This window comes from Salvelinus fontinalis, chromosome 10 (genome assembly GCF_029448725.1).
Source record: "Salvelinus fontinalis isolate EN_2023a chromosome 10, ASM2944872v1, whole genome shotgun sequence".
Taxonomy (NCBI): Eukaryota; Metazoa; Chordata; class Actinopteri; order Salmoniformes; family Salmonidae; genus Salvelinus; species Salvelinus fontinalis.
This window is the reverse complement of record NC_074674.1, coordinates 30,764,999-30,779,062: the sequence shown is the minus strand read 5'-3', so window position 1 is coordinate 30,779,062 and position 14,064 is coordinate 30,764,999. Positions and strand designations below refer to the sequence as shown.

Here is a 14,064-nt window from a genome sequence, read left to right as displayed (position 1 = left end):
CTGTCTGTCTGTGACCTCTCTTCCTTAGTGCACACTGTCACTGTGTCCGTTTCCATCTTGTCCAGCTGTCTAAAATTTCACGTAAACCGTGTTTGTTGTCTGCATCAAAGTAGCGGTCCTTGTAGCTAGCATCGAGCATGGTGGCGACACAGTAGAGGCTCCGAGAGTATGCCACTGAATCGCTTGTTCACAGCCACTTGTAGAGTACTTTTGCAAGTTTTAACCCCCCTAAAATGTCCTTCCACTTTCAAATGACTGCTCGACTTGAACTTGTTTAGTTGTTGGAAGTGTGTGCTTAGTATTTTTCTGCTTTTGTTCTGTGTAGCGCTGTATTTTTTGTAGCGTCATCTACCTACGTTATATAGGTGTGCACGACAGCTTTGACATCGGTTTTGCACATCGGTGTTAAACTAGACATGTTGGCATTTTTAGGTAGTATCGGCCGATTCTGATATGCTTACCAATTTATATTGTACATCCCTATTATTTGGTGTGCTTGGTGGTTTTCTAAAGCAGTGGCATAGGTACGGTAACCCTGTAGGTCTTGTTCCGCAGGGCAATATGGATCAGGAGCTGCTGAAGAAACAGTTAGAACAAGCAGCCACTGCAGCTCTATACCAGCAATTGCAGATAAGGTTTCAGCACATGAAAAGGTAGGCACACACACACACACACACACTGGATGTATATGAGGGTATTTGTGAGTGTACTAATGTGTTTCTGTTTTCAGGAGTGGGGAATCTAGCATGATGAACAGGTCCATGTCAGTACCAGATAATGGGTCTATGTGGGACATGCGTACCTCAGCCTCCCAGCAGTCAGGTACTGAAAAGGAACCCGCGGCATCGTTATCTGCTTCACATACACCTTTATATAAGCACACTTTCTACAGATGCGGTCAAATGAAAAATGATGAAATTATGATTTTTAATTTCAAAGGCAAAAATGGCCTGGACTAAATTGTTAAGATTTCAAATTTAATTTGGTTGGAGGCAAGGTCATTCTCAGCAAATGTAATTTATCCTACAGGTGGTAAGTTGCCAGTGCCTACAGGGTAAAAATAGCCTTTCAACCAGTTTTGAAGAGGACATTCTGCTCCATTACACTCCATTTTAAAGTGCAAGGGTGCTAATATATTTGACTGTATTTGTATAAGTGAAAGGGGATACCTAGTCAGTTGTACAACTGAATGCCTTCAACTGAAATGTGTCTTCCGCATTTAATCAAATCTCTGAATCAGAGAGGTGCGGGTGGCTGCCTTAATCGACATCCACTTCTTCGGCGCCCGTGGAACAGTGGGTTATCTGCCTTGCTCGGGGGCAGAACAACAGATTTTTACCTTGTCAGCTTGGGGATTCGATCCAGCAACCCTCCGGTTACTGGACTAACACTCTAACCACTAAGCATACGCTCTTGCATGTCCTCCAAGACTGATAGACCTCAGCTATACATCTTTTCATTCACCCAGATGTCGTTCTACATGTTGCCATTGTATGTCACTAATGTGTTTGTGGCCTATTCCAGGAGGTGAGGCCAACCTATGGGACTTAACCATGAGTCATTCCACTCAGGGGCCATCTCTGGAGCAGCTACAGAAGGTACTGTCTTTATTTACTTTGTCCCCCCTCTCTCACCCTCTGTCTCTCCCCTCTTCTCTCTCTCTTGCTGACTCTCTGTTCATCTCTTGTACCTCAGCTCCAGGACCGGCGTGAGGCTGAACTCAGGGCCAAGCGAGAGGAGGAGGAGAGGAAGCGGCGGGAGGAGAAGAGGAGGCAGCAGGAGGAGCAGAAGAGGCGTGAGGAGGAGGAGCTGTACAGGCGTAAGCAGCAGTGTCGTCAGCAGCAGGAGCTGATCCTGAAGCTGCTGCAACAGGCCCAGCCCGGGGGCCCAGGGTGTGTCTCTGGGTCAGGGTCAGGGACAGGGACCGTGTGGAGTGGCCCCCAGGTCTCAGCTCTCTCCAAGCAAGGCAAGAGCCTCAGCCTGCTGGAGCTGGAGACCGAGAGGTTGCTCAAACAGCAGGCCCAGCACCAGAGGGCCCAGCAGCAGAGAGACAGGGTGAGGAGACACCCCCCCCCCCCAAAGAAAACTTCACATGGGCTGTCCTGCTATGTCTACAGGGAGGTTTTGAAAGTGTAGTAGTTTCTTGAGAAGAAATGTGTGTTCTGAGGATATTTATTACAATGCCCATAAGTGTAACCAGCAGGACCTAAAATGAACACCTGCCAAATGCCGGTATTGGCATGTAAGGTCTATTTCAACAGCCACGTTGGCAGGTGGTCAGGGCTCCACAATGCAAACATTTCTCTCGCATTTGGGAATAAAAATAAAGGTAGAAGTCAAGTATAAGGACATTTTATAGAAAAAGAAATGCTGCAGTAGCTGTTTTCAAAGCGTTTCTGTCATTTTGTTTCATAGCTGGTAGCTAATCACACATATCTACAAATCCTATATTATAAACTGTGTGGTTTGAATGCTGATTGGCTGACAACCGTGGTATATTAGACATTATAAACTAGGTGGTTCGAGCCCTGAATGCTGATTGGATGACAGCTGTGGTATATCAGACTGTATACCACGGGTATGAAAAAACATTTATTTTTTTACTGCTCTAATTACGTTGGTAACCAGTTTATAATAGCATTAAGGCTATTATTTGTGGTATATGGCCAATTTACCACGGCTAAGGACTGTATCCTGGCACTCTTAGCCGTGTCTAGGAACAGCTCTTAGCCGTGCCTAGGAACAGCCATATACCACAAACCCCCGAGGTGCCTTTATTGCTTAAATATATCCCACATCGAGCGACGCGTGGCAACCCTGCCTGGCTGAGGAGCTGTGCACTGCTAAAGATTCATTTTTAGAAACACATCACAAAGGCATAAGTTGGTCTAATTCCATGGTGCTGCAGGTTGCGTAGTGGTGTTGGGCCAGTAACTGAAAGGTGTAGTGGTGTTGGGCCAGTAACTGAAAGGTTGCTAGATCGAATCCCTGAGCTGACAAGGTAAAAATCTGTTTTTCTGCCCCTGAACAAGGCAGTGAACCCACTGTTCCTAGGTCATTGTAAATAAGAATTTGTTCTTAACGGACTTGCCTAGTTAAATAAAGGTAAACAAAAGACGAAAAAATATATTTTGGGGTTACTGTACCACCAACTGAATTTTGCTTTGCCCAGAGTAGCGAAGACACACTAGTGGGGGGTGGGGGGGGGTTGGTGTATTTATGGCAAATATATTTTGGCTGGTGGACCAGGCCCTGGTAACCAGTACTGACCCATTTCCCTCTGTTCTTTCTCTGTCTTCCTCCAGCATGGAGGCCTGTCTATGGGTCAGTGGGGTGAGGGGTCTGTGGGCATGTGGTCTGGTGGGGGCATGGAGCCCAAAGGCAGCTCTGGAGGTATGGGTGTCTGGGAGGAGGCTGTGAAGAACCAGAACAGCCTCCGCAACATGGGCATGAAGAACAGCCGCAGCAGCCCCTCTCTTAGGTACACCTCACTGTGTGTGTGGTGCATTGTTTACCTCTCTGTTTAAAGCTGTGTGTTAATGTTTTGTGTGTATGTAAACAGTTTCAAGGCCTGTGTGTGCGTAAACAGTTTTTCCGTGTCCACCTGCAGCGAGCAGTACATGTTGAGGAAGAAGCGTACAGAGGAGGAGGACAAACTGCTGAAGCTGCTGCAGGGCATGAAACCCCAGGACGGCTTCACCACCTGGTGTGAACAGATGCTGCACGCGCTCAACACCTCCGCTAACAACTCCCCCTCCTCGTCCCTGGACGGTAACTAATGATCTTCCTCTTTCACTTCATCACTGGATCTGTGTCCCTGCGACCGGCCCCATGAATATACTCAAATGTCATCACTCACATTCACACTATCTGGGTGTGCACCAGCTCATGCTTTTTATCCCTCTAATCACTCTGACATCAATGCAAATGTATTCAAAACGTTTTCCTTTCCACCCCCCACAAAAAATATGAAAAGCCGATAAATAAATTTGGTTCCGGCCAATTGTCTGGGAGAAGAAAAAAGCCCTATTGTAAAAAATAATAGTTGTTAGCCAATTAATAAATGGGAAATACCAGTTGATGGAAATACTTTTGACCGGTCATGCTTATCTGTCTATAGGTTAATTAGCATAATTAACCTATTTTCATTAGTCCAGCATCTTATCACATGCTCACAGCATACAGATAGAGCCTAGTTTCAGCTGAAACTCTTGTCAGACAGCACGAGAGCAGCTGCTACAGCTCCTCAAACAGCATGTTCGTTGCTGCTGTAGTGAAACGTGCTTTTATAAGCCCAATCATTGCATAGCAATTCTAAATATTTTTCAGCTGGTAATTGAAGTGCACTTCCCATTTGTCATTCAAGTACATAGGTAACGGTAGGCAGGCATCAGAACGTCACACACCACTTTGCAATGAGCTGGAGGCAGTAGCCTATGCATATTATGAGGCATGTCTTGCCTTGCTTCAAAAGTTAAAATCCGACCATATCGTGGAAGCAATTATTTTATAAAGACTTCCATATCAAATTTATTTAAATAGCCCTTCTTACTTCAGCTGATATCTCAGTGCTGTACAGAAACTCAGCCTAAAACCCCAAACAGCAAGCAATGCAGGTGTAGAACCACGGTGGCTAGGAAAAACTCCCTAGAAAGGCCAAAACCTAGGAAGAAACCTAGAGGAACCAGGCTATGAGGGGTGGCCAGTCCTCTTCTGGCTGTGCCGGGTGGAGATTATAACAGAACATGGCCAAGATGTTCATAAATAACCAGCATGGTCAAATAATAATAATCACAGTAGTTGTCGAGGGTGCAGAAAGTCAGCACCTCAGGAGTAAATGTCAGTTGGCTTTTCATAGCCGATCATTAAGAGTATGTCTACCGCTCCTGCTGTCTCTAGAGAGTTGAAAACAGCAGGTCTGGGACAGGTAGCACGTCCGGTGAACAGGTCAGGGTTCCATAGCCGCAGGCAGAACAGTTGAAACTGGACCAGCAGCACGGCTAGGTGGACTTGGGGACAGCAGGGAGTCATCAGGCTCATGGTCCTAGGGCTCAGGTCCTCCGAAAGAGAGAAAGAAAGAGAATTAGAGAGAGCATACTTAAATTCACACAGGACACCGGATAAGACAGGAGAAGTACTCCAGATATAACAAACTGACCCTAGCCCCCCGACACATAAACTACTGCAGCATAAATACTGGAGGCTGAGACAGGATGGGGTCAGGAGACACTGTGGCCCCATCCAATGATACCCCCGGAGAGGGCCAAACAGGAAGGATATAACCCCACCCACTTTGCCTAACCACAGCCCCCACACCACTAGAGGGATATCTTCAACCACCAACTTACCATCCTGAGACAAGGCTGAGTATAGCCCACAAAGATCTCTGCCACGGCACAACCCAAGGGGGGGCGCCAACCCAGACAGGAAGATCACGTCAGTGACTCAACCCACTCAAGTGACGCACCCCTCCTAGGAACGGCATGAAAGAGCACCAGTAAGCCAGTGACTCAGCCCCTGTAATAGGGTTAGAGGCAGTGAATCCCAGTGGAGAGAGGGGAACCGGCCAGGCAGAGACAGCAAGGGCGGTTCGTTGCTCCAGAGCCTTTCTGTTCTCCTTCACACTCCTGGGCCAGACTATGTACAGCTGTGTGTCATCTGCATAGCAGTGAAAGTTAACATGATGTTTTTGAATGACATCCCCAAGAGGTAAAATAGATAGTGAAAACAATAGTGGTCCCAAAACGGAACCTTGAGGAACACCGAAATGTACAGTTGATTTGTCAGAGGACAAACCATTCACAGAGACAAACTGATATCTCTCCGACAGATAAGATCTAAATCAGACCAGAAGTTGTCCGTGTAGACCAATTTGGGTTTCCAATCTCTCCAAAAGAATGTGGTGATCGATGGTATCAAAGGCAGCACTAAGGTCTAGGAGCACGAGGACAGATGCAGAGCCTCGTTCTGACGCCATTAACTTCTTATGGCTGAAGGGGCAGTATTGAGTAGCTTGGATGAAAGGTGCCCAGAGTAAACGGCCTGCTCCTATGTCATAGTTGCTAATATATGCATATTATTATTAGTATTGGATAGAAAACACTCTGAAGTTTCTAAAACTGTTTGAATTATGTCTGTGAGTATAACAGAACTCATATGGCAGGCAAAAACCTGAGAAGTTCCACTTCCCGTTTGGATATTTTCTGGGGGTGCCAGATTTTCAACCAAGCTCTCATTGAAAATAGAGAGATATGGATGGGGTTTTCACTTCCTACGGCTTCCACTACATGTCAACAGTCAATAGAACGTTGTCTGATGACTCTAATGTGAAGGGGGGCCGAAGGAGACAGGAATGAGTAATCACTTCCATGAGGTGCCCACGCATTGAACTGGCGCGTTCATGTGAGAGGGAGCTCCGTTCCATCGGTCAATTGAAGTCGATGTAATTCTCCGGTTGGAACGTTATTCAAGATGTATGTTAACAACATTCTAAAGATTGACTCAGTACATCGTTTGACATGTTTCCACTGACTGTAACGGAACTTTTGGACGTTTCGTCACGTTATAGTGGACGCGCTTTGAGGCTTTGGTTAGGGCGTTTGGTAAACAATTCGAAAGTAGCTAATTGGACATAAATAACGGACATTATTGAACAAATCAAGCATTTATTGTGGACCTGGGATTCCTAGGACTGCATTCTGATGAAGTTCATCAAAGGTAAGGAAACATTTATCATGTCTTTTCTGGTTTCTGTTGACCAACATGGTGGCTAATTTGGCTATTGTTCGGAGCTCTGTCTCAGATTATTGCGTGGTTTATTTTTCCGTAAAGTTTTTTTGAAATCTGACAGCGGTTGCATTAAGGAGAGGTATATCTATAATTCCATGTGTATTATCATCTATATTTATGATGAGTATTTCTGTTGAAACGCTGTGGCTATGCAAAGTCACTTGATGGTTTTGCAACTAGTGAATCTAAACTCTGATTTTTTTATATAAATATGAACTTAATCAAACAAAACATGCATGTATTGTGTAACATGAAGTCCTATGAGTGTCATCTGATGATTACTTTTAAAATGATATAAGACACATGAATGTCTGAGGAATTTTTAATTATGAGATTTCTGTTGTTTGAATTTGGCGCCCTGCACTATCACTGGCTGTTGTCATATCGATCCCGGTAGCAGGATTGTAGCCATAAGAAGTTAAAAGGTAATTTACCACCATCACAAGTGCAGTCTCAGTGCTATGATGGGGTCTAAAACCAGACTGAAGCATTTCGTATACATTGCTTGTCTTCAGGAAGGCAGTGAGTTGCTGCGCAACAGCTTTTTCTAAAATTTGAGAGGAATGGGAGATTCGATATAGGCCAATAGTTTTTTTTATTTTTTCTGGGTCAAGGTTTGGCTTTTTCAAGAGAGGCTTTATTACTGCCACTTTTAGTGAGTTTGGTACACATCCTGTGGATAGAGAGACGTGTATTATGTTCAACATAGGGGGCCGAGCACAGGAAGCAGCTCTTTCAGTAGTTTAGTTGGAATAAGGTCCAGTATGCAGCTTGACGGTTTAGATGCCATGATTATTTTCATCATTGTGTCAAGAGATATAGTACTAAAACACTTAAGTGTCTCTCTTGATCCTAGGTTCTGGCAGAGTTGTGCAGACTCAGGACAGCTGAGCTTTGGAGGAATATGCAGATTTTAAGAGGAGTCCGTAATTTGCTTTCTAATGATCATGATCTTTTCCTCAAAGAAGTTCATGAATTTATTACTGCTGAAGTGAAAGCCATCCTCTCTTGGGGAATGCTGCTTTTTAGTTAACTTTGCGACAGTATCAAAAATACATTTCGGATTGTTCTTATTTTCGTCAAATAAGTTGGAAAAATAGGATGATCGAGCAGCAGTGAGGGCTGTTCGATACTGCACGGTACTGTCTTTCCAAGCTAGTCGGAAGACTTCCAGTTTGGTGTGGCGCCATTTCCGTTCCAATTTTCTGGAAGCTCGCTTCAGGGCTCGGGTATTTTCTGTATACCAGGGAGCTAGTTTCTTATGACAAATGTTTTTCGTTTTTAGGGGTGCAACTGCATCTAGGGTATTGCGCAAGGTTAAATTGTGTTCCTCAGTTAGGTGGTTAACAAGTCCAATACAGCAAATGAAAGGTACACATCTTGTGAATCCAGCCAACATGTCCGATTTTTAATATGTTTTACAGCGAAAACAGCACGTATATTTATGTTAGCTCACCACCAAATACAAAGAAGGACAGACATTTTTCACAGCACAGGTAGCATGCACAAAGCCAACCTAACTAACCAAGAACCAACCAAACTAACCAACAAACAACTTCATCAGATGACAGTCTTATAACATGTTCTTCAATAAATCTGTTTTGTTCGAAAAATTTGCATATTTCAGGTATAAATCATAGTTTACATTGTAGCTACAATCAGAAATTGCACCGAAAGCAGCCATAATAATTACAGACACCAACGTCAAATACCTAATTACTCATCATAAAACATTTCTGAAAAATACATAGTGTACAGCAAATGAAAGACAGGCATCTTGTGATTCCAGCCAATATTTCCGATTTATTAAGTGTTTTACAGCGAAAACACAATATAGCGTTATATTAGCTTACCACAATAGCCAGAAAGACAAGCCATTTCCCAGTAGCAAAAGGTTAGCGACCGTAACAAACAAGCAAAAGATATATAATTTGACTAACCTTGATATTCTTCATCAGATGACAGTCCTATAACATCAGGTTATACATACACTTATGTTTTGTTCGAAAATGTGCATATTTAGAGCTGAAATCAGTGGTTACACATTGTGCTAACTTAGCTACTTTTTCCACAACGTCTAAACAGCAACGATATTTTTCTGACACACATATTCTGACCAAATAGCTATTCATAAACATAACTAAAAAATACAAGTTTTATAGGAAATGATAGATCCATTAGTTCTTAATGAAATCGCAGTGTTAGAATTCTAAAAAATAACTTCATTACGACATCCAGCTTCGGTATAGCTGAGTACCCAAACGTTGGGCGCCGACGACTAGTTCACATGCACGACAGATATATGAAATAGCATCATAAAATGTTTCTTACTTTTGGTGATCTTTCATCAGAATGTTGGACAAGGTGTCCTTTGTCCAGAACAGTCGTTGTTTGGATTTAGAACGGACACTTTCCCTCTCGATTTAGGAAGCGCACTAGCCAAGTGGCACGAATCGCTCCATCGTCAACAAAGTCAGAGAACGGAACACGGCAAAACTCCCGAAATATTTTCAATAATCTGATTAAACTATATTGAAAAACATACTTTACGATGATATGGTCACATGTATCAAATAAAATCAAAGCCGGAGATAGTAGTCGCCTATAACGATAGCTAAACAGAAGGCAAATCCATGTCTCTCTTCGCGCCTTCCAGAAAACAGGAAATGGGCGGACACGTCATACAAAGAGCCTGTATTCCACTTCAGACCAAGATAAACACAAAATTTCTTCAAACGAGGCCGTTTGAAATGGGCACCTTTTATCTGGCTACTCAATACTGCCCCTGCAGCCCAAACAGGTTAACTGCCTCGTACTCAGCACTTTATTTTCCCTCTAATCACTCTAAGCTATAAAAAGAAGGCACTATGATGCCAAAAGTTGGTTGTTTTTTACCCAATTAATTACTGGGAGGTTATACATATAGAGTGTGCGACTTTGTTTTTATAGCTTACAGTTTATTCACCGTTATTCAGCATCTCTACGCTGAATTGTTTTCTTGGGTGTGCACAAGCTCATGCTTTTTATCCCTCTAATCACTCTGACATCAATGTAAATGTATTAGAAAAATCTAACAATCTAACACTTCATGAGAGCCCATGAGCTCATGTTGTGCAACATTTCTGAAGGCTATGCAATTGTAGGAGAATACTTTCCTAATGCACTGTGTGTGTTTATATATTTGCGCCAATCTCAGAACTATTCCATTGCGGAGCCTCCAGTGGCATGCAGAGGCCAAATCCAGGTCTGTACTGCATCGCCATGCGCCTCCCACATTATGTAACAATGCAGTGGACTCTGTATAACTCCGCATTGACATGATTGGTTGACGGTAGTTGAGGGCGGTATATCCTGTAGAAAGAAAACACAAACTCACTTCCTTGACAACAGCTCTGCACTGCTCCACGAAGCGCAAGTAAACTCAGCAAGAAAAGAAACGTCCCATTTTCAGGACCCTGTCTTTCAAAGATAATTTGGAAAAATCCAAATAACTTCACAGAACTTCATTGTAAAGGGTTTAAACACTGTTTCCCATGCTTGTTCAATGAACCATAAACAATTAATGAACATGCACCTGTGGAATGGTCGTTAAGACACTAACTTAAGTTAGTTAAGACACTGATTGCCCACCTCAACAACAGCCCCTTCATATTACATTCCATGCAGTTTGGCTTCAGAGCGAAACACTCCACAGAAACGGCCAACTGCTTTCTTCTGGAAAATGTGAAGTCCAAGATGGACAAAGGGGGTGTTGTTGGGGCTGTGTTTCTGGACCTAAAGAAGGCTTTTGATACTGTTAACCATGAGATTCTCATCACAAAATTGTCCAAGTTCAACTTTTCCCCCGATGCCTTGAGATGGATGAAATCATACCTTGAAGGCAGAACTCAGTGCGTCAGAGTGAGCAATGAGCTGTCGCCCACTCTTAGCTATGATGTGGGTGTGCCCCAAGGGTCAATACTGGGGCCCCTCCTGTTCAGCCTGTACATTAATGATCTGCCTTCTGTCTGTACTGGGTCTGAAGTTCAAATGTATGCAGATGATACAGTGATATATGTGCATGCAAAGAGCAAACAACAAGCTGCACAAGAACTCACTACTGTAATGGTCCAGGTTGCAAAGTGGCTCAGTGACTCGTGTTTGCATCTCAATGTGAAAAAAACTGTTTGCATGTTCTTCACAAAGAGGGCAACAGATGCTACTGAGCCAGATGTCCATGTGTCAGGGGAGAAGCTACAGGTGGTATCTGATTTTAAGTACCTTGGCATCATACTTGATTCCAACCTCTCTTTTAAAAAGCATGTGAAAAAGGTAATTCAAATAACCAAATTCAACCTAGCTAATTTCCGATTTATACGAAATTGTTTGACTACAGAGGTAGCAAAACTGTACTTCAAATCTATGATACTCCCCCACTTAACATACTGCTTGACTAGTTGGGCCCAAGCTTGCTGTACAACAGTAAGACCTATTCAGTCTGTCTACAAACAGGCTCTCAAAGTGCTTGATAGGAAGCCTAATAGCCATCATCACTGTCACATCCTCAGAAAGCATGAGCTCCTGAGTTGGGAAAATCTTGTGCAATACACCGATGCATGTCTTGTATTCAAGATCCTAAATGGCTTGGCTCCCCCTCCACTCAGTATTTTTGTTAAACAGAAAACCCAAACATATGGCAGCAGATCCACAAGGTCTGCCATGAGAGGTGACTGTGTAGTTCCCCTAAGGAAAAGCACCTTTTAATAAATCCGCTTTTTCTGCGAGAGCTTCCCATGTCTGGAATACACTGCCATCAGACACACATAACTGCACCACATATCACACTTTCACAAAATGCTTGAAGACATGGCTAAAGGTCAATCAGATTTGTGAACATGGTCCCTAGCTGTGTGTTGCCGCTTTCCATGTCTGTTGTCTGTAACTTGTGAGGTGTGGAAACACTTTGTTGCTTTTATGAATTTTGTCTTGCTGCTTTTTGTTCTGTTGCTCTGTCTGTATGCTACGTCTTGCTTGTCCTATGTTGCTATGTCTGTATGCTATGTCTTGTTCTATGTTGCTATTGTCTATATTGTAATTGTTTTTAATAACATGCCCAGGGACTGCGGTTGAAAATTAGCCGGCTGGCTAAAACCGGCACTTTTACTGAAACGTTGATTAATGTGCACTGTCCCTGTAAAAATAAACTCAAACTCAAACTGCTTACAGACTTGTAGGCAATTAAGGTCACAGTTATGCAAACTGTCGTGGTAATTTCCTGTATAACTACGTGATGATAGAGAAAACCACACAAGTCAGTTATATTATAAAGTCCATCTTTAATTATATGAGCTTCACCATAGCCCGTTTTACTCTCAGATCAATTCAGTGTCTATAAATTAATTCTCTGAGAGTCCTTACAAAACAATTCTTAATATCTTTTATAGCCAAAATGCACCCCTTTCAACTTACATGACGAACAGCAGATCTTAGGAAAATTACAAAGAACCTTTTACTTGAAAGAGGAGTATCCCATCCAGATAACTTACAGCTAATGCTATCGTTCAGTTTGGTCTCCTAAAACGAGATTCTAATCTCGTTCTTGGTACCACTTAGGACCAAAACATTACCTCATCCAATGGCATATATCAATTGTCAATTCTAGATACTCCCATCTCAAATACACCCTCTCTTCTCCCCACTCCTGGAGAAGCTCAATAAGGGGAGTGGACCTCTAGGTCATATACTATGAAAGATAAGTTCAACACATCAGAAGGGTAATACAATGATTCCAGATATATGATTCCTGCCATAATCCTCCCCCCAATGGGAAAAGAAGGGAGTGACTAGCGTACAGACATAGTGGAGCCCTTCTCCCTTTTTGATATTCTGCATATTATGAAATAAATAAAACATCTTATTTATCTATGTTACCTAACTAATTCTGATTCATCTACGACAAAACTTAGGACACTAAGAGGCCTTTCTACGGACTCTGAAAAACACCAAAAGAAAGATGCCCAGGGTCCCTGCTCATCTGCGTGAACGTGCCTTAGGCATGCTGCAAGGAGGCATGAGGACTGTAGATATGGCCAGGTCAATAAATTGCAATGTCTGTACTGTGAGACGCCTAAGATAGAGCTACAGAGGGACAAGACAGACAGCTGATCGTCCTCACAGTGGCAGACCAAGTGTAACAACACCTGCACAGGATCGGTACATCCGAACATCACACCTGCGGGACACGTACAGGATGGCAACAACTGCCCGAGTTACACCAGGAACGCACAATCCCTACATCAGTGCTCAGACTGTCCGCAAATGGCTGAGAGAGGCTGGACTGAGGGCTTGTAGGACTGTTGTAAGGCAGGTCCTCACCAGACATCACCGGCAACAATGTCGCCTATGGGCACAAGCCCACCGTCGCTGGACCAGACAGGACTGGCAAAAAGTGCTCTTCACTGATGAGTCGCGGTTTTGTCTTACCAGGGGTGATGGTCGGATTTGTGTTTATCAACGATGGAATGAGCGTTACACCGAGGCCTGTACTCTGGAGCGGGATCGATTTGGAGGTGGAGGGTCTGTTGCGGTGTGTCACAGCATCATCTGGCTGAGCTTGTTGTCATTGCAGGCAATCTCAATGTTGTGCGTTACAGGGAAGACATCCTCCTCCCTCATGTGGTATGCTTCTTGCAGGCTCATCCTGACATGACCCTCCAGCATGACAATGCCACCAGCCATACTGCTCGTTCTGTGTGTGATTTCCTGCAAGACAGGAATGTCAGTGTACTGCCATGAGCACGTCTGGGACCTGTTGGATCGAAGGGTGAGGGCTAGCCCCCCCCCCCCCCCCCCCCCCCCCCCCCCACACACAGAAATGTCCGGGATCTTGCAGGTGCCTTGGTGGAAGAGTGGGGTAACATCTCACAGCCAGAACTGGCAAATCTGGTGCAGTCCATCAGAGGAGATGCACTGCAGTACTCAATGCAGCTGGTGGCCACACCAGATACTGACTTTTGATTTTGACCCCCAGTTTGTTCAGGGACACATTATTCCATTTCTGTTAGTCACATGTCTGTGGAACTTGTTCAGTTTGTCTCAGTTGTTGAATCTTATGCTCATACAAATATTTACACAGTTGACAGTGAGAGGACTTTCTTTTTTTGCTGAGTTTAGTATGAATGCCCTGACTGCTGCTGAGGCCGTATCACCGTAAATGCTGCATGGCCTATGCAGACATTGGATTGATCATGCGCCCAGATGCACAATGCACTTGTCTCTCCAGAATGCGAGCTCTCT

The 14,064-nt window shown here is 43.8% G+C and overlaps 1 protein-coding gene across 4 annotated transcripts in view; it reads left to right on the top strand.

Moving 5' to 3' along the window:
• Positions 1 to 14,064, top strand: part of LOC129864000 (GRB10-interacting GYF protein 1-like) — a 44,096-nt gene that overhangs the window by 21,348 nt on the left and 8,684 nt on the right. For all 4 annotated transcript variants that reach the window (XM_055936518.1, XM_055936517.1, XM_055936516.1 and 1 more), the window contains 6 exons: positions 556 to 653; positions 731 to 822; positions 1,525 to 1,598; positions 1,696 to 2,055; positions 3,306 to 3,481; positions 3,611 to 3,771. In XM_055936518.1, the coding sequence (XP_055792493.1) occupies positions 556 to 653; positions 731 to 822; positions 1,525 to 1,598; positions 1,696 to 2,055; positions 3,306 to 3,481; positions 3,611 to 3,771 (961 nt within the window). The remainder of the gene's footprint in view (positions 1 to 555; positions 654 to 730; positions 823 to 1,524; positions 1,599 to 1,695; positions 2,056 to 3,305; positions 3,482 to 3,610; positions 3,772 to 14,064) is intronic.